At 41.5% G+C, this 25,507-nt stretch overlaps 1 protein-coding gene across 8 annotated transcripts in view; it reads right to left on the bottom strand.

Annotated features, from left to right (window-relative positions):
* The window catches only part of SDK1 (sidekick cell adhesion molecule 1), a 596,711-nt gene that overhangs the window by 150,706 nt on the left and 420,498 nt on the right, over positions 1-25,507 (bottom strand). For all 8 annotated transcript variants that reach the window (XM_083474661.1, XM_083474660.1, XM_083474664.1 and 5 more), the window contains exons 19-20: positions 11,682-11,797; positions 6,104-6,296 (exon numbers count right to left, since the gene is read on the bottom strand). In XM_083474661.1, coding sequence (XP_083330787.1) covers positions 6,104-6,296; positions 11,682-11,797 — 309 coding nt within the window. The remainder of the gene's footprint in view (positions 1-6,103; positions 6,297-11,681; positions 11,798-25,507) is intronic.

Consider the following 25,507-nt stretch of genomic DNA (forward strand, 5'->3'; position numbering starts at 1 on the left):
AGATAGCTAAGAGGCTAGTGCTAGCCAATTTCCAATTCTACACCTGCAATTCAGGGGACACTGTTGAAACTTAATTCTTCAGCCTCTAGTAATCAAAGTATTGCACAAAGAGAGCTTCTGGTCCAAGACATATCTAGGATTCTCTATTAATGGATGCACGATGACCCAACTCTGGCCACAGGAGTGTCAAATTCAGGCAGACTTTTGGATCAATAAGCCAGAGTGGCTCAGAACACACTCATTTGGTCCTAAGAAAGCTTCTACATCAAGCTGGCTTGCTGGTCTCAACAACTAGGGAATTTTATTTAGGCTGTGCCTTGTTGCCTGTAACTACTACCAGCAGGGGAGCTTATCTGTTGATTGACTCCTCTTCAGGAACATATGAGGTTTCTCTCTATCTTGGAGAAAAACAGGGGGAGTGAGACCATGCTGATTCTCCTGGACATCTCAGTGGTTTTCAGTACCATTATCCACAGTATTCTCCTGAATAACTGTCTGGGATGGAAAGGGGGGACACCAACTTATGGTTGTTGCATTCCTGTGTTGACAGCCAAGTCTTGGACATGGTGCTGAATGACTACTGCTGGGATTCCTGATGTTTATGCCATTGGTTCCCAGAGGGCAATATTCTGTCTTTCTGCTACTCAACATATCCATGCAACTTCTAAGTGAGGGCATCCAGAGATCTGGAGTGAGGTGTCATTAATATATGGATGGCATCCAGCTCTGTTTCTTATTATCATCAAATCCAGATGAAGAAGTCAGTCAAATTTATTTGCGAAAAACCACTGGTCATTACAAAAATGCAGACATAATTGAGCTGAGATATACATCAAAGAATAAGTGATTCACCCATACGTTAGACTCCATTTGGCATGATAATTTTTGTCTGATCCATTGCATGGTAGAGCAAACACAGAAGCATTATATACTACCAACCAAATAATATAGTCTTTAGGGAAATCACACTTCTGAAACTGGTATTTGCTTTGGGAGGAGAAGCACTGGAGGATTTTCCTCAAATGCATAGAGAAAACTCTGCCCCCCATTCATACACTCTAGCAACATGACAAAAATTACAGTGTTAATATTTACACTTTTCACTTCATAGCAGAAGGAGCTTTACAGGCATCCCAGTCATGTCAATATCCAGTACTTTTCTATCAGTGGCCTGAGCACTGGTGCTTTTCTTGCTTCCTGTTGCTCTACAGCAAAGGACTCAGCTGGGTCCCCTGCAACTGCTAGGTGGAAATTGCTATTCTCTTCTTCTTCTTCTGGAAGCAAACATAGCCCAGATTCTCCTGCAGTGAGTGACAAGAAGAGCTTCCCTTTCACCGCTGCGTGGAGCTGACTGTGAGCTACAAAGCCTTTCCTATCCAAAATGGACAGGATGATGAACTCAGGAGCTTTAATGCACCATAGTCTACCTTGAAGGAAGAAGCAGTCAACCACAGAGAACTACAGGTAGGCAGAATAAGTGGGTTAGAATGATCCTGGGTGTGTAAGTGAGAGAGAGAGAGTGGAGAAACAAAGCAGTGAAGAGTGTGCATCTAGCCCAGTCCTATCTACTTGTCTGACTGGCAGCAGGGAAATGATGAAAGTGCATAACAATTATGCATGGCAGAGGGAACATGAAAAGAAAAAAGGCTTTTCTCCCTCTCTCATAACACTAGAACTTGTGGACATCCAATGAAGCTGAAGGCTGGAGAATTCGAGACAGATAAAAGATGCCGGTTTCCTACAGGCATCTGGCTGGCCACTTTGAGAACAAGATCCTGGACCAGATGGGCCATTGGCCTGGTCCAAAAGGCCTTCCTTCTGTTCTTGTGTTCTGTTCTTGCAAAAACACAAGAAACTGCCTATATGTCCGTCTAGCCCACTATTCTCTGTTCAGATTGGCCATAGGTCTCCAGTAGCTCACATAAAAGCCATTCATATCACTAGCCAGCAGGTTTGTTTTTTAATAGCTTAGTAACTGGACCTGTGATCTCCACTATGCTAAGCAAGTGCTCTGTCCTTCAACTAAAGTCCCCTTTCTTGCCAAAATCACAAGCTGAAATATTTCCCAGTTCTAATTCTAATTCTAATTCTAATTGTCAAGGACAAAACCTGGGAGTTTCTACATGTGAACTATGAAATCTCCTGCAGAACTATGGTCCTTTCCTATGTGCCATGGTAGGAAAGGAGATAAGAACTAATCTCTTGTGGAGCAGGCAAAAGAAGAAGAGGGGGAGACAGAACAACTGGCCTAGAGCCATGTTAGATGTACACACTTAGCAACCACCAGATCAGTTGTGCTGGTTTAATGTATGTCAATGGAATTTTTGAAGCCTTAAAAATCAGATTATTTCTGAAGTAATTCAAGCAACAGTTCTGTCTTCTGCTTTGCAATTCCGAATTTAAGTAAACACATTTGTAGTTAAGCAGCTTTGCAGATATCCAGTGGTTAGCCTGCAATCTGCTAGCATGCAAAAGTTCTGATGGCAGAAAATCTGTTCTTTGAACATAGAAGTATCTTTCCCAAGAAGTCTCTCCCATGGCCAATTTGTCAGCATTTGGAATCAGACTTCTTTAGCACTGAAGCTGTCTATATGATTCGTCTTTGTAGGAAGAGTGGCGAACAGATGGTTATTCTCGAGGCATTGGGAAAGGAAATAACCACATCAAGAAGCTGTTTGTATCTCCTGCATTGTCTGGGTTTGTCTCTACAGCAGCAGGGGTGAGATTTCAGATGGGAAGCGGGGAATTGAAGTGAAGAGTACTTGTGCTGAACACCAAAGAAAATGTTCCTTCTCTCTGCAGGCTTTGATAAATTAGGCCAGGGAAAATGACAAAATAATAATAATAATAATCCTAATACACATCATTGCAAATTTGACATGCTATGCATGCCTTTTTCCCTTGTTTATTTTTAAATAAGATATGTAAGTTGCCAAGATGTTCTGAATGGAGCTTTGTTGGGAACAGAACTGTGCTGTCTCATGATTAAATTTTGAATCTGGTGCTGAGTATCTCAGGGCCAGCTGTGTTGAACTGGGACAGCCAAGTACATACAAAATTGCCACAGCTATAGGGAGCCTCAGGTTCCAAATCCTCCTACAACAGTAGCTGTGAGGCAGAGGAGATAGATCCATTCCCTGGTCCTTCCCATTTGAATCTACTGGTACTGAAACCCACATCTCATGTCCTGAGCTCCAAGGAGACACTTCTGCCATCAGACTCTGATGACTGGACCATAGACTCCCTGTAAGTTCAGGAAAACCCGAGGAACTTTCCCTCAAAATGCCCCTGCAGCTTGAAACCCATCTGCTTAGAGTAAGCAAAAAAATCTCAAACCCCCAGACCATTGACTGTGTCCAGACGCAGCACTCATTATGTAGGTTTTCCATCCCAGCTACCTGAGCAGAGACTCTAAAAACCTGCCCACTGCTCTAAGACACAGTTGAGGCAACTAGAATTTTCTGTCTGCTAACCATGGTCCTGAGCCAGCCCCTTGGTCTTTGTCCATGGTCCTGATCTTGCTTTGCTTTCCCTCAACTTCCAGTCTGTTCTAGAAACCCAGGCTTAGTGTCTCTATCTCGCTCTGGTGATACCTTCCCTTGTGGTGGTGGATATCATAAGAGATTGAGACAAAAGCATGCATGCACATAGAAGGATGACTTGGGAGCAATAAAATTTTACCTGTGGCCCAGCCAGCCATCATGCTTTTATAAGCATGATTGGGCACAATTTAGAGGGAGCTTCTCCAGCCCAAGCTCTGTTGGAGGGAACGAGAACCAAGAGCAACTGGTCTTGCACAGCGTCCATTAAGCAAAGCATAATCCTAGCAAGATGGAGACAGTCGAGGGCTGGTGCACATTTGGTGAAATGGCATTCCTTTTGGTGGCGGTGCGGTTTCCAAAGCATCAGGCCTGCAGATTTGGGAGTCCCTTTTGCCCACCTAAAACTGCTCAATAAATCTTCTTCAGAGGCCCTCCTCTTCTTCCTCCCACATCCTGGCCCTCAAAGTCTTATGATGGGTGGAAACAGGGCATAGAATCATTTTGGTTATAGTACCCTGGCTCAGGAAAGCTCTCCCCACAGAGCCTCAGTCTCAGTCAAGCTGAATGTCTTGTCGGCAGAAGGTAAATAAAACTTTCTATTTACCCTCACTTTACAGATCTTCCTTTCATAATTTTAAATTCTGTTTCTTCCTAGTGGATATACTGATGCTTTGCTTCTGTTTCTATTGTTGTTTTACTTGTTTTTTGTGTCTGAAAAACACATTGCAAGCTGCTCAAGGTGTTCCTTTGGGAACTGACAGGTGGGGAACTATACTCCCAAGTGGATGGATTAACATGAATTCATTGGCGTTTGCACAAGGGGGTATCTGCAAATTATGCACACTGTGACTGCAAATCTTGTGTGTGGTGGCAGTGGACAGCATGGTTCTACCTGCCAACATATTCCCCAGTTTCTCTAAAACAAAACATATAAAATAACATGTACCCCTAGAAGAGTTGACTGCATCCCACTCTCTCAGGAGGTCTCCACTGGCAAAAGCTGCAAGGTTACAGTGCTATCATGGAATCATAGAACTGTAGATGCTCAGAAGTCTTGTACATGTTAATCACATGTTTTCTATCTCCAAACTTGATGGTGTCTCACCATGGAGACACACAGTGGACAAGCACAAACTCTTCTGTCCCACAAAGTGTGAAGTGGCTCTGATTTAATAATTAATTAACAAACAAACAATATACAGCAAGGCTGTATATTGTCTCCCTGCTTATTTAACTTATATGCAGAATTCATCATGCATAAATACTATGTATTATAGTATTTTAATATTCTTTTGGAAGCCGCCCAGAGTGGCTGGGGAAACCCAGCCAGATGGGCGGGGTATAAATAATAAAGTATTATTATAAATTATTATTATGCGAAAGGCTGGGCTGGATGAATCCCAAGCCGGAATTAAGATCACCCTCAGATATGCAGATGACACAACCTTGATGGCAGAAAGTGAGGAGGAATGAAAGAACCTTTTAATGAGGGTGAAAGTGGAAAGCGCAAAATATGGTCTGAAGCTCAACATCAAAAAAACGAAGATCATGGCCACTGGGCCCATCACCTCCTGGCAAATAGAAGGGGAAGAAATGGAGGCAGTGAGAGATTTTACTTTCTTGGGCTTCATGATCACTGCAGATGGTGACAGCAGTCACGAAATTAAAAGACGCCTGCTCCTTGGGAGAAAGGCGATGACAAACCTAGACAGCATCTTAAAAAGCAGAGACATCACCTTGCCAACAAAGGTCCGTATAGTTAAAACCATGGTTTTCCCAGTAGTGATGTGTGGAAGTGAGAGCTGGACCATAAAGAAGGCTGATCGCCAAAGAATTGATGCTTTTGAATTATGGTGCTGGAGGAGACTCTTGAGAGTCCCATGGACTGCAAAAAGATCAAACGTATCCATTCTGAAGGAAATCAGCCCTGAGTGCTCACTGGAAGGACAGATCCTGAAGCTGAGGCTCTAGTACTTTGGCCACCTCATGAGAAGAGAAGACTCCCTGGAAAAGACCCTGATGTCGGGAAAGATGGAAGGGACAAGGAGAAGGGGATGACAGAGGATGAGATGGTTGGACAGTGTTCTCGAAGCTACAAACATGAGTCTGGCCAAACTGCGGGAGGCAGTGGAAGACAGGAGTGCCTGGCATGCTCTGGTCCATGGGGTCGGACACGACTAAATGACTAAACAACAACAATTGAATAATAGTTTGTTCTTCAGGGGAAATTTAAGGAAGATAACTAGTTATTATGGTTGTTCCGGTATTATTATTAATTTATACAAATAAAATTATCTACCCAGAAATTAAAGTAAGTCTGTGTTTTCACTGGGAGCTGTTCCATGTTGGAAGGGTATTCAGTGCCATAGCTATAAAGCCCTTCTAGCACGGAACAGCTCCCAGTGAAAATACACATTTTCAGTCTGCGGTGGTTCTTTGAATTGCTTAGTAAGTTTGATGAATGGTTTCAACCTAATTAGGAAGTTACGGTTATTTGCTCATCAGCCAGCCAGGGATCATGTGGAAAAGCTGTTCATTGACATTGGTCACTCTTTACTTACTGTCTTCATGAGTCTTGAGCAGCTGTGGCGAGCTCCGTGGCCCATCCCCTGGGGTGGTGAAGCAGAGGACTGAGGTGTAGTAAGCAGTAAATTTCTTCAGGTTGGTTATGTAGCCACTGTGCACTCCATGAAAGTCCGGGGTAATGGTGACAGCAGTCACAGTTTCTGGCGCATCAACTGGCCAAGCCAGGAGCTGGAAATGGGAACATTGATTAAGAAAGCATGAAATCACAGCAGGGATGGTTCCCACTCACAGTCCAATACATGGGACCGCCAGGACCTCATTAGTTCACTTGTAAGAGCACAACATTACTATTAACACAATTGTTGCCAATTGGCTGGATGTACAAATTTAACCGTGTTACTGTGCTTGATGAAAGCCTTGTGCATTGCTTCCAGCTATAAACAGAGAATTTTAAAACTGTGCTGCTAAAATCTGATTCTTAAAAAAAGAGGCAAACACAAGTGCTTTAAGCTAAACTTAAGGAGTTACATAACCCCGACAGAGAACCTCCTCCTGCTTCCAGGAATGAATAATCAAAGGGACGAGAAAATAATCAGCCAGTTGCTAGAGAACAGAAGGGCTAGGAAAAGGGAGGCATACCACTTGCCCAAATGCACCAGATGCAAAAGAAACTTGCAAGGAGCCACAATCATGCCAGGAAGATGAGGGCCAGGCCCACCAACCTTAGGGGACACTGAAGGTCTAGGGTTGAAAAGGGGCAGGGTTTTGGTGGGTGTCATGTTCAAGAACACTGAATTCATCTTTCACTATTCCCCTCAGTAGACCTAAGCCTCCAGCCTCTGCTCCCTCTCTTCCATTTGACTTACAGAAACTGCTCCAGAGCCCTGCCAGGATGCTGTCATAACCCTGTCACATTACCAGCACCTGTGTAAAAATGCTCAACAGACAACACAGAACCTTAAAACAAACCCCTCTGGACAGGGGAGGGGGTGGTGCTCCCCTCTTCAAGAGCCAGGGAGAGCAACCTGAGCTAAACACCGACTGCAGCATTATGTGGGGCTGGAAGGCATCAAGGAAGGAACTGCCAGGCCTGTTCCTAAGTGACCCCAGAGACAGGGATGCCCTTACCATTTAGCCAACTCAGATGAAGGATGCTGGCAGTCCCTGTGCTCATTCTGCCTGAGCCCCTGCTGGGTTGGCACCTTGGGAGTGGAGATGCTTGATTGCTGATGCCTTGGGCTGTCTGTCTTGCCTGGATATTTACCCTCAAGGTAGCATAAAGCGAAAGGCCCTTGAGGAAGCAAGCAGGGTCTGCCAGGCCAGGGCACACACTCCAGCAGGCATCGTACTTGCACTGCTTATGTGACCCATGCCACTGCCATTGCATCGCATCACTGCCTGATCAAACAGGCAACAGTGGAGCACTGAACAAGGGGAGACAAGACGTAGGATGCTGCTCTAGATGTGTCATGCAGCCAGCCTTGCACTCCCCAAGCTAGACTGCTGCCCCCCAGTGCAATGGAGTCCCATTGCCACCATTGGTGCAACATCCAGCAGTCAATCTGCTCCTGCAAGCGCAATGGAGAAGAAGTCACTTTATTCTTCACCTTTGGTAGCTAATTGTCTCAGGCTGACTCTGCCCAGAGAGAAAGCCAGCAGAGAGTCTTAATCGTATTTCTTTGAGAGTGTGTCTTGGCACACTTGGTAGGATCCTTGATACTTGAACAGAAGTCAAACAGCAAGCATGATCCAACTCGCTGAAAGGCTTATTAGACCTTGCTCCCCTGATCACCTTTTATAGCACAACACTATTCAACTGCTCGATGCTGTTAATTGCTGTTAATTTGTGCTAATTGTCCCCAAGAGCAGTTAACAGAGCCTAAAGGGGACTGCTTGATGCATGGACACATTTGTTTCACTGGCTACTGGCAATCGCAGAAGGAAGTTTCCCCCTGCCAGTAGTTTTTTATGTAGGTTGACCAGGGACAAAGATTTTCACAGAAATAAAAAAAAATGGTTCCCAATCCTGTATTCTGACACTGGGACAAAATTTGGGCAGGACCACACAAGGGCAAGGCCCAAAATTTAACCCACCCTTCAGTCTGCAGTTTTACAAATCAGCCAGCCAACTCAAATGAACCTCCAAGCCATGATCCCCACTACAGTAACAATCTTACATGGGTCCCTTCTTCAGTCTCCAGTGAGTAGCTGGAAGTGGAGAAACATTAAGAAGGACCTCGTTTCTCTTGCTTTTAAAATAAACAAAAACTCTGGATCCCCCCCTGCCACCTTAAGTGAAGAAAATGCAAGAATCTTCCCCAGGATTGGAGAAATTCAAACTTACTCTGAAAAGAAGGAGGAGGAGGAGGAGGGGGAGGAGGGAGCTGTTATGCATTGCAAGCATTGTGTATCTGCTTGTGGAAGAGCATGGATGCCATGCTCAGCTGCACCTAACCAGCAAGCTGATGAAAATCACAGCTGTGCCCAAGCTCTAGGCAACCAGAACTTAGCAGCACAAGAGAAAGCAAGTTGTTCCTCCTTTTGCTCCTCTTCCCCCCAGCCCTGTGCATGGATCTGTCACATCATGTTCAGAAGAGTCACTGAGATTCAAGTGAGTGTCAAATGAAAATAAACCATTACATAATGACAAACACAGAGCCTTACTTCTCCTTTTTTGAATCCTAACTATGAAAGAAAATGGAAATGTCCAAATGTTAGTGACTGTGTTTTTACTCTTCCTCATTTCCAAAGAATTTAGCACCGCACAGTTCCATTAATCGAAGCCAAGTGCATTTAGCACATAAAAGATGCAATGGGTGGAACCAGCTTGGCAAGCAGACACTCAAAAAATTGACTACTGGTAATGTATAAATCATTACACAAATTATGCAGTACAAGTAAAAGTGATGGAAATGTCCTCCCCAAACTATCCATATTACAGTTAAAGAAGCTATAAGAGAAATATGAACTGTGCAGCTGTTTGCGTCTCAAGGAACTAAAGAAAAGGAAAGGAAAGAGAAAGTTGACAGTTGAAAGCACAGAGATCACTTCTTCTTGACAAGTGCGAATTAGCCTGTGAATCACTTCATTTTTTTTTTCCAAAGGAAACTGCATTTTAAAAGCAAATTGGGCATAAAAACAAGTTTGGGTAACAGTCAGATGAAAATGCCGGATTCACATGTTTAGGAAAGAAAGAAAGAAATCAAAACTCACAATGGAAATAACATACCAGTCTCAATTCTCAGGACTTTTACTCAGGTGCACACCCCTTGGCATCTAGAGGATAAATGTTGCAGCTATGGATTTAGATACTATAGTAGTGAGTATCTAGATTTTCCAAGCCCCTTACACACACCTGAAACAACTCTGAATGGTGGAAGCACAACTTTCATAGTCAGCCATATTCATTTTCGTTTTATGGATGCAGAACCAACCCTGGAGGCTCATGGCCCAACCCAGATGCTTCAGTCATTGCTCCACTATCTCTACCAGCCATCTAAAACATTCCATGCATGTGGCACAATCTTTCCCTTCTGGGAAAAGGGAGGAATATTGTGCAAATTGGGGTGGCTATTTGTACAGGCTTTGTGGAGTGCACGTAGAGGAATATGTGGTGAATGGAGTGGGTGAGATCTGACCATTTCTCCACCATTGCAGAAATGTTTGAATCATGGTGAGGACTTGCCTAGATGGCCACTTATTTATTTGTTACAAATTATTTTCATCCCACCATTCAATCCTGAGACTCCCCCAAGGCAGGGTAGAATGAAACAAAAACAATGTTAACATACCCCTAACAAACCATCCATTCAACAGTGGCAGCTCACACAATGCCAAATGACTGCTGGCATAAAAAGGAATGAAGCTTTTTACAGCTTGCCTAAAAGCTATCAGTGAAGAGTCTTGATGGGCATGGGAGAGTCCTACGCACCACACTTCTGAAGGGCATGGACTCGGTTGTAGGTCTGATTTTGCAGACAGGGTCATAGAAACACAGAATTGTAGAGTGAAAGGTAATGATTATTTCCCTCTCCTACATTTTTTTTATCCATATGCTCTCAGTCTGCCTTCCATGTTCCATGTCATGGATCTCCTCGCAAGTGTACACACCATTTACATATAATGCTACTTCCCCTTCCTGTTTGGTCTATTCCTTTTGAATAGGTTATATCCCTTAATTTTTGCATTCTAACCATGAGTCTCAACCCACTAAGTTCCAATAATGCCTATTAGTTCATATTTGGTATCCTGCATTAAGAGCTCAAATTCATCTTGCTTGTTTTCCATACTTTGTGCATTAGTAAAAAGACAATTGAAATCATGAATCATTCCCTCCAGCTGCTTCCTTCTTGTAGTTTCCTGCACTTTATCAGGTTTCTGAAGCACCACCTCAGTTTCCCGTGCATCAATAAAGCTATTCTCCCCAGTACCAGGTGTTCACCGTCACCTTCTGATCAGTTTCATGAGACTCTTAGCAAACACATTTTTGCCAACTGTTGTGAGGTGCAACTCATCTCTTGCCAGAAGTCCTTCCCTGAAGAAGCAGAGACTATGGTTCAGGAAGCCAAACCTTTTCTAAAGACACCACCCACACAGCCAGTGGTTTACTTCCAGTATTTTCTTCTCTCTTCCCGGGCCATGACTGTTAACAGGAAGGAGTAGTGAAAAAACCATCTGTGTCCCAAGGCTCTTCAGCTTCTTATAAAGAGTCTCATGGTCTTTGGGGTAAATGCAGTCTTTCAGATCCTTAATTGTCTAATGAGTACTTGAATCCAGGCCTGTCAGATTGAACCACCATCACATTCACTGGATCACAAGTGGTTATAGTTTTTAGATATCTGAGTGGGAGAGATGGGAAGTAGGCTTCATTTCTTCAGCCCTGCAGAAGGACCAGCTTCAACAAGTACTTTTTGCCCCTGAAATGTTTCATTCCAACTGGGCACTGTACAAATTACTATTTACTTTTAAGAACTGGTCCCTGAGTTTTATTTTTTCCTCTTCCCTCCCTGCCCCTTTCCCCTTTTCGCTGTGTCTTTTATAGTGTATGTCTGTGGATAGGTTCTGTCTTTAATTAACTGTATATAAGCTGCAAAGCCTTTGGGGTTGAAGAACAGAGTACTAATGCTTGGGAATTCTCTAAAGGTTCTCCCAAATACGTATGTGTGTATTATTAGACAGACAGATAGATGGATCGCACTCTGGAAATCTACAGGAGAACTTGTCTCCACTATGATGCTTGGTAAACATGATACCAAAAATCACCCAAAGGTATACCTTTTGAGACAACAAATATGCAACAAGCATATTCAGAAATACAATCAATCAATCAGAAATACAAACGATAACAATCCAGTTTCTTATATCTGTAGAACTACATCACAGTAAGTCATGACTGGCATGCCAAACATTAATAAAGTTTACTTATAAATAAAGTAAATTTATTTAATAAAGTAAATAAACAGATAATTTAAAATTTAAATTTTTAATTTAAATTTAAAATGCATTCAATTTAATAAATCTATAATTTTATGGGGAAAAAATAAACTGTCTCGTGGTCTTTGAATGTAGGGCTGAATATAAATTTAATTTAAAATAATAATAATAATTTCAAACCTTGTATCCCTGATTGATCCCATTGATGAATTGCTGTGGAGGAGGGTTCCAGAAGAATTGGATGGTGGTAGAGTTCACTGCTTCTGCTTGGATGTTCTGTGGAGGAGCTGTAGGCACTGGAACACCAGTCAGGAAGACAACAAAGTAAAATTGATTGCAGGCAGGGAGAAGAAATTGAAAAAAAAGAGAAGTGAAAAAGAAGAAACCTTTAGCCGCCACTCATGATTCAAAGCAAATAACAGTGGTTTGAAGAGAGACCTGTGATTTATGTTTCCGATAGTCAGTGGTGACTTTAAAAGAAAGTTAATTGGGTTATTTCTCATTTTCTGTTTGGAGATTCCTTCAACAGGCAGGGGAAGAGATGAAATGGTTCTTGTGGATTATTATTCTACAGATGAGGTTTTTCCCAAAGACCTAAGATAGAAGCACAGATGGTGATGGGTGAATACATCTCTCTCAATTATCCATGGCTGTAATGGGAACCTGCAGTTTCAAGAAGAAACCCTCACAGACCAACAGCAACCCTACAACCTCTCTCAGGAAATCAGCAAATTTCTTGTATGTTCATACTTGAATTGTGTTTTCCTTTATATGCTTGTTAATAATGGGATATTATATATAAATATATATGTATATATTTGGCCCTAGAACAACGTTTGCTCTCTTATATTAGGGAACTAACTGTCCAACCCTATGCAAAATTACTTGGAAACATCTCATTAAGTTAAATGAGGCTTACCCACATGTAAGCATGTTTGCATACGACTGCAGCCTAAATTACACAGTTTCAAACAAATAATGCATTACATCAGTGTACACTGGACAGTTGGAATGATATTTCCTATAGCATTTTATTTATAAACTAAGAAGGACCTTAACAAAAGTGAAAAACAGTAACTTTTAAAACAATCGTTAGAACTCCCAAATTAAACTTCACCTATTCATAAGGATTCTTGGTGCAATATAACAACTATAGCTGCAAACGACTGATGGCTGACCAAAGCAGTGCTTGGCAGGTTGTGCCCCAAAATGAGGATAATGCCCTAATTTGATCCGTTTACTTGGATTGTTAACTCTTCTAATCACAGAGAGTTGAGAACAACTATTCTATAATACACTCATAAAAATGTGAGAAGTTTATATTGAACTTGTATGTCAATTTTTGCATGATGAGTCATATCTGCTGTAACCTGCTTGAATAAGAAGAAAACTGTGGACAATATGGATGCCATAATTGGTAAAAAGATTCTTGGCTAGATAGCATCAGTCCTCATTGGTCATCTGCACTGTTAAATTGAGGATAAGTTATGTGTGTACAAGACTACAGTAACAGAAGTCATCCATCACTTTAATTCCACAACCTGAAACTGATTCCTGAAGTCACTGCATGTATGATTAATCACAAGACTTTCTGGAATCAAAGGACATTTTGTGCTACTCTCATATCCAGTGGAGTATATCTTGCTCAGGATGCCTTTGGAGAAGGGTTCAAATATTTTCCCCAGTGATCAATTGACATAATAATGTTCTGATGGTGCATGGTAAAGCTTTACATATGGCATCCTTCCTAAAACCCACTCCCAACTTTCCTTGACATCATCAAAGAATTGCGGAAATTATATCATGCCCTAGAGCTCAGGCCCCCTCTACTGGACAACACAGAGGTTTTGGGAACACCAAGGGAGAAAGTTTATGAAGTAACCACCCCAACAGAGATTCCCACAAAGGAGGAAGAGAACCTCTAAGGAAGAGCATGCCTCCTGTCCTCTGCACTTGAGGAGAGGATTGGTTTGTCCCCATCCTTTGAAGCCAAAAACATGTTCCCAGAACCATCTGAATATGCCCCTATGCTTTCACATCATGTCCAGGATCAGAAGGTGGCTTCTCTCCCATGCTGGAGCAAAGCCACGTGGGACTGGATGTGGACCCAGTCTGAGGAGACATTCACCTCGCCACAGGGTTACATAAGATTTGGCAGGACTGCAAGCTCATATCTTGTCCATTTGCTTTGTATTCAGTACACCTTTGATTTGTATCTAAACTACAGTGAACTGTCCGTGGTCCTGAACAGCTACTGCCTACCGTTGCCTCTTCCTGCGCTTTGCCGTAATGGTTCTGGAGGTGTGTGTACATTACTTTTTCAGGAAAAGAAAGTAAATAGAGAGAGTATAAAAGAGGAGCAAAAGAAAAGTGTGAAGCTAACAGACTACTGTGTGTTTCCAGAGAAGAGACCTTGGTGGAAGCAGTAAGTTTTAAAAAAGACTAAAAGTCTTGCTTAATTTATCATCAGTAAAATAAAACTCTCTCTCTGTGTGTGCATGTGCCGAATAAGTCATAAAGCCACTTGCAGGGCTGGTCCAAGACATTTTAATGTCCATGAATAGTCCAATCCCAATCAATTTAGAAGCAAGTTCTTGGGAGTGGTACTTACTCTTAGGTTAAGAGGGTATAGGGGCATAGCCTTAGTTAACAAGGGGCACAATCTACTAGCTTATTAAATTTGTCTTTCACTTCCTGCTAAAAAGTCCCAAAGCAGTTTGTAAGCACATAAAAAATACAACAATAAAATTACAAAAACATATTTAAAACAGATCAAACAATATTGGGAAGTTCTCCTGTGCCTATTGAGTGGGGCCTGAGCAAGAGCACAAACATTTCATTTCAAATGGGATTTACACATGAGAACTTTCCTGTGATTCAGGATCTGTTTTCTGTTGTACAGCCATTTATGGTCCCCAACATCTGTCACATGATGTTTTCCATTGTCACCGTCCCTTTATGGTAGGGTCACTTCTATTGCATTGAGTGGGTTTGTGAAGTGATAAATATGCCAGTTGCTGGACAAGGGGGAGACTGTTACAGAAGGGACTGTAAGCAGTTTTACCTCCTTGGGGAGTCCTGCCTCACACTTTGAAAAAATCAGTGACTTCCTGGCGGATGCTAGACTGAAGGTTCTGAAAGCGTTTCCCACAGAGCTTGCCTACAGAAGTCATTCTTAAGCATTTTCCTGCTGCCTGCACACTGCACACCTCTGAGCGTCACCTTTTTCTTTGAGAATTCTGAAGCACTTTGAGAAAGAGGATGAGCTACCTTTAGGGACCAACTGTGGTAAAGGAACTCAGAATGTCATGAAAGAATGCAACATGCAAACAAAGTTTCTGTTCATTACCCTTACTTTTGGAAGCTAAAAAAGCTGCCCAGGCAAAGATACTAAAGTATTTACTGACAACATCTACAAGAATGTGGCAAACTCAGTGTTGTTTTCCTCTATTTCAAAATGGAAAATGTTCTGGTTTTGTGAGAAGGTGATGTTTTTGAACTCAGAAGAAGAAGCACTGCGGCTTAAAGGATGCCTGTCATGAGAAGTGGGGGAGGGGGAGATAAAACCATGTGTGGAAAAATGGCAGCTCAAGAAATAATAATTTATGGCATAATTATTTCTTTCAGAGAAAAATCAACTTCTGAATCTCAATGAATGCATTTCATACATGGATAAAACAAGACTGACTAATGTGCATAAGCATCTTTTGTGTACAGGAGTATAAATATCCATATTAATGGATTTATCAGCAAAAGTGCCATTTGAACTCCATGGAAAGTTGCAGTGTTACATTTTATTTATTTATTTTGTTTGTTTTTTTATTAAAGATTTTGTTGATTTACAAAAGTGTAAACCCCCCCCGTAACATTTTTACAAATCAGTTTCATTTGTTGAGACATTAGGAAGAAAAGGGGGAAAGAGGTGGAGGGGGTGGGAGATGGGGGGTGGGGTCAGGTGGCGATGTTTCTATTTTACTTACTATATGTAGGGTTTGGTGTCAGCGTTGCTTGTGCCAGTTCTTTGCTGTTGCAGTGTTACATTTTAAATGAAGGATGGCAATCCTGCATTTTATGTGGATTTCTCAGAGTGGAGCGCGTGCCAGTCCTTCTCTTTTGTGCTGCTCACAAACGCAGTCCTTCCCATCACAACTGCAGGTTTGGCAAACCGAACCAAAACAAATCTGAACTTGTTTCCCCAAGTGTGTGCAGCTTTCTTGTGACTGGTTTGAGGAATCCCCACAAATTGCATAGCAGAGCTGGTGTGACAGAACCAACCTTTTACATTCCTCCTGATAAAGTTCACTTAGCTGGAAATGCATTAGAACTCAGCTGGTCAACCTACAAGTTATTATGTAGCATTCTAAAACTGTTCTTAGCAGAAAAGGTCAGGACAGGCAGTTGTGAATAAAAGGCATTCAGTGGCCTCTGGCAGAAAGGTAAGGGGAAAACGGGAAGGGATTTAGGCCAAACATATTACTGCTGTGACTAGCTACTTGTGAACATGAAGAAAGGAAGAAGAGCAATTTTAAAGATGAGCATAGGCTTGAAAGGTCTCCAAATAATGTTTTGACACCTTAATCTGTCAGTTTCCACCTCTAAACATGGCAGCCTCTTCGGATTTCAGGTTTGTCACTTTCCAAGGTTTCAATTTTTCTCTTTAAGGACTAGCTTAGAATATACCACTGTGGTACATACTCCACAATTCTAAGCACATAGATTTCATGGATTCCCCAGATTTTCAACAGAAACTCATTTGCATATCTGCTTGACTATTTGGACTGTAAGCTTAGCAGTGCACCCACAGTTATAACTGAAGTGTGCTTTCTGGTGCATCTGTTTATGGGAGCAGCAGATTACTGCATGCCTCTCCCTAAAGCATGTGGGTTCTGCATTTCAAAAAATGAATGAGAGCACTTGCTATTTGAAAGGTAGTCTTTGGGCATTTCTACACTTTTCTTTACTACAAATGCAAACAAATTTTAACCCACACGGTTCACCACTCCTATGCAATTTAGGAACTGGAATTATTTTGAAAAACACTGGGGATCTCTGCAATGAAAGTTTCACAGCACACCCAGGAAAACAATGAATTCCCAGCAGTCCTCCAGGGAATCCCAACTGAAAAGGTGGACTAAGTTTGGAAGGCTTAGAAATCTTATATAAGGGGTTATTAAAAAAAAAAAAAGCATTCACTTAGCAACCAGGATGAGGTGGATGTAGAGTATTTTACTCCAAGCAGTCCCCACCAGGATGCTCTGAAAATCCACCATTCTACTGGAGACCAAGCCAGAGAGAAACAGGAAGATATGGTCATTTGAACCAACACTGATCGCTTCCTTAGACCAGCACTCTGGAGTTGTAGCAGGCAACTCTCGGAGTGCTTTCTCTTAGGATAACTGGACATTCATGTAAACTGTCTAGGTCATATTGATCTGCAAGCCACATAGCACTTCTCATTTGTTCAATTTCTGAACTTTTTTTTTTTTTTTAAATTCTTTTTATTAAGTTCCTTTTATGCACACAAAAAGAAAAAACAAATACATTCAACAGAATATCACATCACTTGAGTACTAAAAAAGAAAAAAAAAGAAAAAAGAAAAAAAGAAGAAAAAGATAAAGCACATAAGAAGAAGGAAGAGAGACGACAAAAAACTACGACATACAACGTAGAGCAGTCGACTTCCTTCCCTACTGATTTCGGGTTCTTCCTTTTACTAGGTTCCTTTTTACTGCTGGTATTTGTTTTTAGTTTGCAACATCGGAAGTTTTAAATCAAACCTGCTGTATTTGGTAGGTTTTTAAAGTTACCTTCAAAATAAACTATAAATTTGTTCCAGTCCTCTTTTAACTTTGTATTTTTATGATTTCTAATTTTTTGTGTCAGTCTTGCCAATTCAATAAAGTCATATAGTTTTAATTGCCAGTCCCTCACCGTTGGAAGATTTGTGCTTTTCCAATTTTGGGCGATTAACATTCTGGCTGCTGCGGTTGAATATTGGAATAGGGTTTTGTCTTTTTCTTGGATTTCTTTCCCCACCATCCCTAATAAAAAGGCCTCTGGGTTTTTGGGGAATGTGTATCTAAATATCTTTTTTAACTCATTATATATCTGGTCCCAAAATTTTTTAATTTCTTCACATGCCCACCACATATGTATAAAATTTCCTTCTTTTGTTCTGCATTTCCAGCAAGCCCTGTCTGCAGTTTTGTACATTTTGTTCAATTTTTCTGGTGTCAGGTACCATCTGTAAATCATCTTTTCTAAATTTTCTCTAATTGCCGCGCTCGCCGTGAATTTTGATCCCTCACTCCACAATTTTGACCATTTTTCGTATTCTATGTTATGTCCCAGATCTTTCGCCCATTTGACCATGACTTCTTTGATTTTATCATCTTTAGTCTCCCATTCCAGTAGTATGTTATACATTTTTGATAATATCTTCGATTTGCTTTCAATTACTTCAATCTGAAATTTGGACTTCTTTTCATTCATTCCTATTTTCTTATCTTCAGACCATTTTGCATTAATTTGGTGATACTGTAGCCAACCCGTCAGCTTCTCCTTTAGTTCTTCATAAGGTCTTAGTTTCCAGCTATCTTGGGATCTTACTAGTAGGTCTTCATATGTCAATTTTTGCTCTTCCATATTTGTTTTTTTTATTGATAAGATATCTGTTGGGGATAGCCACCAGGGGGTTCTCCATTCCAACAATTTCTTGTTTCTTTCCCAAACTTCATATAGAGGGCCTCTAATAATGTGGCTCGAGAAACTTTTGTGTACTTTTTCTTTCTTTGACCAAAGGTAGGCATGCCAACTGAGTCTATTGTCAGCCCCTTCCAGGTCTAATAAGTCCGTATCCTCTAGGGTTATCCAATCTTTAACCCAGCAGAGACAAGCCGCTTCATAATATACTTTTAGATCAGGTACTGCCAGTCCTCCTCTCTCCTTTCGGTCTGTTAATAGTTTGAATCTGATCCTTGGCCTTCTTCCCTGCCATATGAATCTTGAAAGGGTCTTCTGTCAGTCCTTAAATATTTTAAACCCTCTGATGACAGGTATGTTTTGGAATAGGAACAACATCCTAGGAAGTATGTTCATTTTTATTGCTTCCATCCTACCCAACCATGAAAGATTCACCCTATTCCAAACGTCCAGATCCTTTTTCACTTTGTTCCATGTTGGCGTATAGTTGTCTTCAATTAAATTTATATTTTTGGGTGTAAGCCAAATTCCTAAATATTTTATTTTTTTAACCACTTTGATTCCATATTGTTTCTCTAGACTTTCCTTCACATCGTTTCTCAGGTTCTTTGTCAACATTTTTGTTTTCGTCTTATTCAGCTTGAAGCCCGATAATTTGCCGTACTCCTCCGTGATTTCCAATACTTTGCCCATGTTTTCTTCCGGCTCTTCTAAGGATAACATCAAGTCGTCCGCGTAAGCTTTTAATTTATACTCTTTAGATCCTATTTTAATCCCTTTAATCTCTCTTTTGGACCTTATTTTGTTCGCCAGGACTTCCAATGCCAAAATAAACAGGAGCGGGGAAAGGGGGCATCCCTGCCTTGTTCCTTTCTCTATTTTAAATTTATTCGTAATGTTGTTATTTATTATCAGTTTGGCATGTTGGTTTGAATATATTGCCTGTATTCCTTTCAAGAATTCACCTTCAATCCCTGCCTTTTCCATCGATTTTAATAGAAACCGCCAGGAGACGTTATCGAACGCCTTTTCTGCGTCAACAAAGATCAGGGACGCCGGAATGTTATTATTAATCTCCAAGTATTCAATTAGATTAATGACGTGCCTCACATTATCTTTCAGGAATCTGTTTGGGAGGAAACCAGCTTGGTCTTTGTGGATTAGCCTTGTTAAACATTTCTTCAATCTGCTCGCCATGATATCTGCATATATTTTGTAATCGTTATTTAATAACGATATTGGCCTATAATTCTTCATATTCGATTTGTCCGTGTCTGGTTTAGGGATTAGTGTTATAAAGGCTTCCCTCCACGTCTCGGGTATTTTCCCTCCTCTTAAAATGTTGTTCATGGTGTCACAGAGTGCTTGTGCTAGTTGGCCTCCCAAAACTTTGTAATATTTGGCCGATAATCCGTCCGGTCCTGGTGCCTTCCCCAATTTTATTTTCTTTATCGCATTTTCAATCTCCTCCATACTTATAGGTCTGTTTAATTGGGTTCTTTCTTCTTCTGTGACGGTTTTCCCTAAACCATTCTCTAAATATTTTTCTATTTGTGCTGGGTCTTCTTCTCCTTTCTTATATAACTCCTCATAAAATTTGAGAAAGTTTTTTTGTATTTTTTTGGGGTCAACTATTAATTCTTCTTCTACCATTATTTTATTTATAACATTCTGCTTCTGTCTTTTTCTCAATTGCCAGGCTAGGAATTTTCCCGTTTTGTTCGCCGATTCGAAATATCTCTGCTTCATTAGCTTAATTTTCCATTCTATTTCCTGGTTCGTTAGTATTGAGTATTGTCTTTGTAGTATTTTTATTGATTGTAGACTTTGCTCGTCCTTCGGGTGTTCTATTAGTTTCTTCTCATACTCCCTTAATTGTTTGAGTATTTCATCCATTTTTTGCTGCCTTATTTTTTTCTTGTGGTTACTTTGCTGGATAAAGAAGCCTCTTAGGACCGCCTTACTAGCGTCCCAGACTGTTTCTATGTTTGTTCCTGTATTGAGGTTCAAATCCCAATACTCTTTTAGTGTAGCTTTGGCTTTTTCGATCACCTCATCATTGTCCAACAGAAAATCGTTCAGCCTCCATCTGAAACCTCCATTTGCTTCTCCTTTCAATTCCAAAGTTATTGAGTTATGGTCGGAGAGGGTTCTCGGTTGAATTTCACATTTTTCCGCTCTTAGAGTGATTTCTCTTGAGGTCCAAATTTGATCTATTCTTCCCCAGCTTTTATGTACTTCTGAGAAAAAGGTAAACTGTTTTTCTGTTGGGTGCTTGTGTCTCCATACATCCGTTAGGTCCATGTTCTCCTCCAAATCTTGGAATGATTCCGGTAACTTTCCTTGTTTTCGTTTTCCCTTATCTGTTTGTCTGTCCATTTCTAATGTTGGCACTGCATTGAAATCTCCCAATAAAATCATCTTATTATTTCCTAGTTCTAGTAACACTTGTTCCAATTTTTTATAAAACTCTGATCTATTTGAGTTTGGGGCGTAGATGTTTACCACGTCAATCTTTTCTCCTTGAAAACTTATTTGAACCCCCAATATTCTTCCTTCTTCATCTTTGTAGGTCAGTTTGGGTTCCCATTTTTCATCAACATAAGTTACCACTCCCCTTTTTTTCTCTCTCCCGGAGTTTATGAATTCTATTCCTAAGCTCTTATTTACTAATACATGTTTATGCTTTTTGACTACATGAGTCTCTTGTATACAGATGACATCCAATTTTTTCTTCTTCAACACATTTACAATTTTATTCCTTTTTGTTTTTTCATTCAATCCATTTACATTCCATGTTAAAATTTTAAGATTCATTATTGCTTTTACCTATTGAGAAGTCAGTAATTTGTCGGTTTAGGTTTTAAGTCTGATTTAAATTCGAGTGGTTTAGTTCTCTACTTCCTCCTGTTCCTTCCCTGCCTCTTCTTCCTTCGCCTCCTCCTCTTCGTCCTCCCCCTCATCTTCTCCCACCCCTTCCTCTCCCCCCCTCCCTCCCCCCACTCCCCCCTCCCTCTCACGGTCCCCCCCCATATCTTTCCAACAATCCCCCAAGTTCTTTTTCATATCTGCGAAGGAATTTACTGACTTCCTGAATCTCTGTTATCTTGAATCTTTTCCCTTTGTAAAAGAATGAGATCCCTTCCGGGAATTCCCATCTATGTTGTATGCCATTCTTTTTCAAAGTGTTAACTAACTGTTTGTAGCCCTCTCTCTTGCGGAGGAGCCTGATTGGTATTTCTTTAAAAATAATAATTGGTTTCCCATCAATCACTAATTTCCTCTGATAACTTTCTCTCAAAATTAAGTTTCTCATCTCTATCGATCTGAAGATCACTAAGCAATCTCCTGGGGTCCTTTTCTGTTTGTTTTGCTTCAACCTTATTTTTATTCTAAAAGCGTTTTCTATGGTTTGTGCAACTTCTTCTTCTCTCAATGCTAACCACCTCGCCAGTTCTTTTGTCATTTTTCCTTTTATATCTTCGTCTCTTGCTTCCCCTATTCCTCTAAATTTCAAATTTAGCTGCTTTTGCTTCATTTCCATCATGGCTAAGTTATCTAACACTTGCTCTTGGCTTCTGTTTAGTTCTTCAAAGTTCTCCTTAATTTTTTCTACTTCTCTTCTCTGATCTTTTGTATCTTTCTGTATTTTCCTATTTGAGTCTTCTACGGACTTTGTTCTGACCGTTAAATCTTTAATTTCGTTTGAGAGTTCCCCTACCACAACCTCTATTTTTTTATCAAAAGATTCCTGCATCTCTCCTAGTTTTTTTTCCAAGTGGATTTCGTTCTGTCTGAATTCCTCTTTTATTTTCAACCATAAAGCATCTAGATCCCTTATTTCCTCCTGTCTTGAGATTTTCCTCTCTATTGGTGTTCCCACCGACTTTTTCCCGTCTCTCCCCGCCATCCGCCCGGCCTATTCCGTCCCTCCTCCCCAATCTTTAAAAATAAACCGACTTATCTTTCTTTCTGCTGACCCCTAGGGGGCGCACAATCTAGGGGGGGCGCACGGTCTAGAAAGGGTTTCCGTTAGCCTGCTTCTTGGACAGGTTAAAACATTAATATTCAGTGAAGAGGGGGAGGGGGAAAAAGGGGGAGAAGTTAGGAAAGGGAAAGGAGAAAGATGGAGAAGAGACTGGGAAAGGGGGAGAGAGACAAGAGAGGGAATATGAAAAATACAAATACAGTAGGGGAAGTTCTGAGATTCTTTCTTCTAGTTTGACTTCAGCCACTTGTTTGACCCAATCCAAGATTCTAGTTTTAAAGGCAATCCAATGTTCAGACTTTGTTCAGGTTGGCGTCTCCGTGGGGGCAGCCAGAGCTACAAGTCAGGGGTGACGGGCGGGAGAAGCGGGAGGGAGGGGGGAGAAGTGCGGGAGAAGAGAAGGGGAGAGAAAAGGGGGCAAGGGGTAGGGCAATGCTTGGGGTCCTATAGGTTTCCGGGTCTTTCTACGGTGTTTAATTAGTCTAGAGGAAGAGGGAAAAGTGGCTAGATTTCACTCCCAAATTTCAACTGGAGTGAGGTGAGGGACGAAGCTTCCACCGTCCTCAGAAAGAAGGTATTCTCCAAATTAAGCAAAAACCAAGGGACATCACAAGTCTTATATTTCTAGTTGGCGTTAGATCCTGGGCGGTGGTTAAATCCGTTGAGGTCCAGCCAGGTATCGGAGTCACGCCAGATTTCCAGACCAGGTTTCACAGTTTCAACTTGTTCGCAGCCCGATAGAAATGGGGACAGGCGTACGTGCTCAAGCTCACACAGTGCTTTCCTCCCCCGTCCGGCAAGCAACGAGAGCTGCAGAAACCGGCAGGAGTCGAGAAAGTACGAAGAGAGATCAAAGGAGGGGGGGGCGGAGGCTCAATGTCAGCAAAAGTTATTCTGTTTAGACACCGCTGTTAAGAACCAACGGGGCTGTTAAGAATGCTGGGGAGGGGGGCAGGGTTCGTCTCCTCCGTATCCCAAACTTTGCTCTTCTCTCCCCCTCCTACCCCCTCCGTCTCCACCTCTGATTATCACCTCCTTTCAGTCTTCTTGACGCTCCTTTTAATCTCTCTCCCAGCTTGCCTGTAACGATCCGTTTAATACAAAGTCTCTAAAGTCTCTTTTCCGAGTAAACACTATCTATTTTGGATACTTTTGCCCCGTGAAACTCCCAGCGGGGACTTTCTCTTCTTCGTTTCTACAGCGGGTAGGTAAGAGTTACTTTGTTTCACACTCCCGGTTAGCGTCCCAGCGCCATCTTAGCTCCGAAATACAGATCGGGCTCCTTAGTTTAATCAAATTAAATCCAACACATCTTGGGCTCTATTCTTCAAATTTTCATCTCTGACATTTGCTGAACAGCCCCAAAGGCGGTTGTTCTTAAAGTTACGGAGATTTGTCGCCACTTTCAGCTGGGGCTCGAGGCATTACTGCACAGGGTTCGCAGGGCTTACCATAGTGCGTCTCTCGGTCCGTCCCTCCTGAGTCTGCCCCAAAAGAGAGAGTGCTCAAAGGAGTTTCGGGTCCCTCCGACGCCACCGGTTGCGTTTCCCTCAAGGGGGCCCCCCTTGAGGTTTCGGGGGTCGCAGTGCCTTTGCGTTGCCCCCTCAGAGCCCTATGCAGTTCGGAAAAAGCTGTTCAGCAACTTCTCCGCGCACCCATGCTGCAGGCGATCCAAACCGGAAGTCAATTTCTGAACTTTCTTACCAGGAACAGCTTTTTAAAAAATAGTTTGCATCAGGGGTGAGGAATCTGAAAGGTGGATATTGAGATGTTGTTGCACACCCATTCCCAACAGAATGGCCAAAGATCAAACACAACAGAAGTTGATTTACATGACCATTGTTGATGCCATAATGTCAGTGTCTCAGTGTACTTGAGAAGCTCAATATCTCACTGACTATGTCCCATTTCTTATCAGGTTTTCCCAGGCAGGGAAATACTCCAGGAAAGAAGTTTCCAAGGCAGATATGAATACCCTGATCTACCTTCTTATCGTATAAACTAGACTTCATGCAATGAAACATGTTTTAATAATGAATGAAGATCTAAATTTGCTTTTGCATCAAGAAGAGGTTTCTAAATTTCAGAAATATATAGTGAGGAAAAAGTCATCCAAACACCACAGGCAAAAAAAGAAGAAAAAAAGATCATTGGGCCCTCCTAGGTAAATTTGAAATGTCCCACTAATAAACTTTTCACACAAGTGTATCTGAGATCCTAATTTTGCATATGCAAATACCAGTAAAAACAGCATGTGGGCCACAGTCTTCTTTGTGCCAAAAACAAATAAACACAAGTCTGAGGGGACATCAGAGGAGGAAAGAGCCGTTGTAATGAATGATAGCAAACATATGTAAGGTCAAAGAGCTGTGCTGAACACCACTCTGAAAAGGCTTTTCAGGTTCAGAGAGTCAGCTCCTTTGAACTCAGGACTACTCTGCTTTAATGCTGTGCCAGCAAGTCTCTCAAGAGAACCTAAGTGATATTATTGTGTTGGCACTAAACAACTGCTCTGTTAAGAACAGCAGTAGTTGCCATTTTTCTGGCAGGTTCCTGTCTTCTTGAACTCTTCATGGCTTGGCTATTCCTTTAGAATGGTAGACTCCTAAATTTCTACAGTCCTTCTCAGGGACCAGATGTCAGAAAGATTCTCCAACCTGAGAGCCTGGCAAGCCGTTGCCAGTCAGAGTGCACAACACTGGGCTATATACCCTAACAGGGTGACCTAGTGCGAAGTGGTTCCCTGTGTGTTCAAGTCTTGAGGGCTTGGCAGCACATTTGTGGGGGTTTCTACTTGCCAGCATGGATTGTCTCAAGGGCTTACACAAGTCAATTGAGATGGATGATTAAGATTGTGAAAGGAATTTGGTGTGCTGGTCTTCTCCTTGCACTTTCTTATAACTGAACTTGATGAACTCCTAGATGCCAAGGGTCTACCTGGAGGAATTTACAGTGTGCATTCTTATTCACAGGATCTCCTGGGATATTTAATGCTCCCTCATGGTATTCTGATCTTGTAGGATTGTAGGTAACTGCTTTTATCAGAATTATGAAAAATAAAGTGTACAGCCACCCTGACAACTTCTTTAAAGAAACACAAATGAGCACCAGCTTCAGCTTCCCAGCTGTCTGCCTGTGAAGATGAACTGAAAGCAGAATGGCCCTTGTAAAAGGAAGCCTCCAGATGGCTTTAAAATGGCATTCAATAAACTTAAGGGGTAGGATTCAATTAAGCTTATACTCAGAGTAGACATATTGAAATTAACAGGCTTAACAGTCATTTTCATTAACTTCAGTAGGTCTACTATTAGTAAA

The sequence above is a fragment of the Podarcis liolepis genome, assembly GCF_965112155.1.
Source record: "Podarcis liolepis genome assembly, chromosome: 14".
NCBI classification, from domain to species: domain Eukaryota; kingdom Metazoa; phylum Chordata; class Lepidosauria; order Squamata; family Lacertidae; genus Podarcis; species Podarcis liolepis.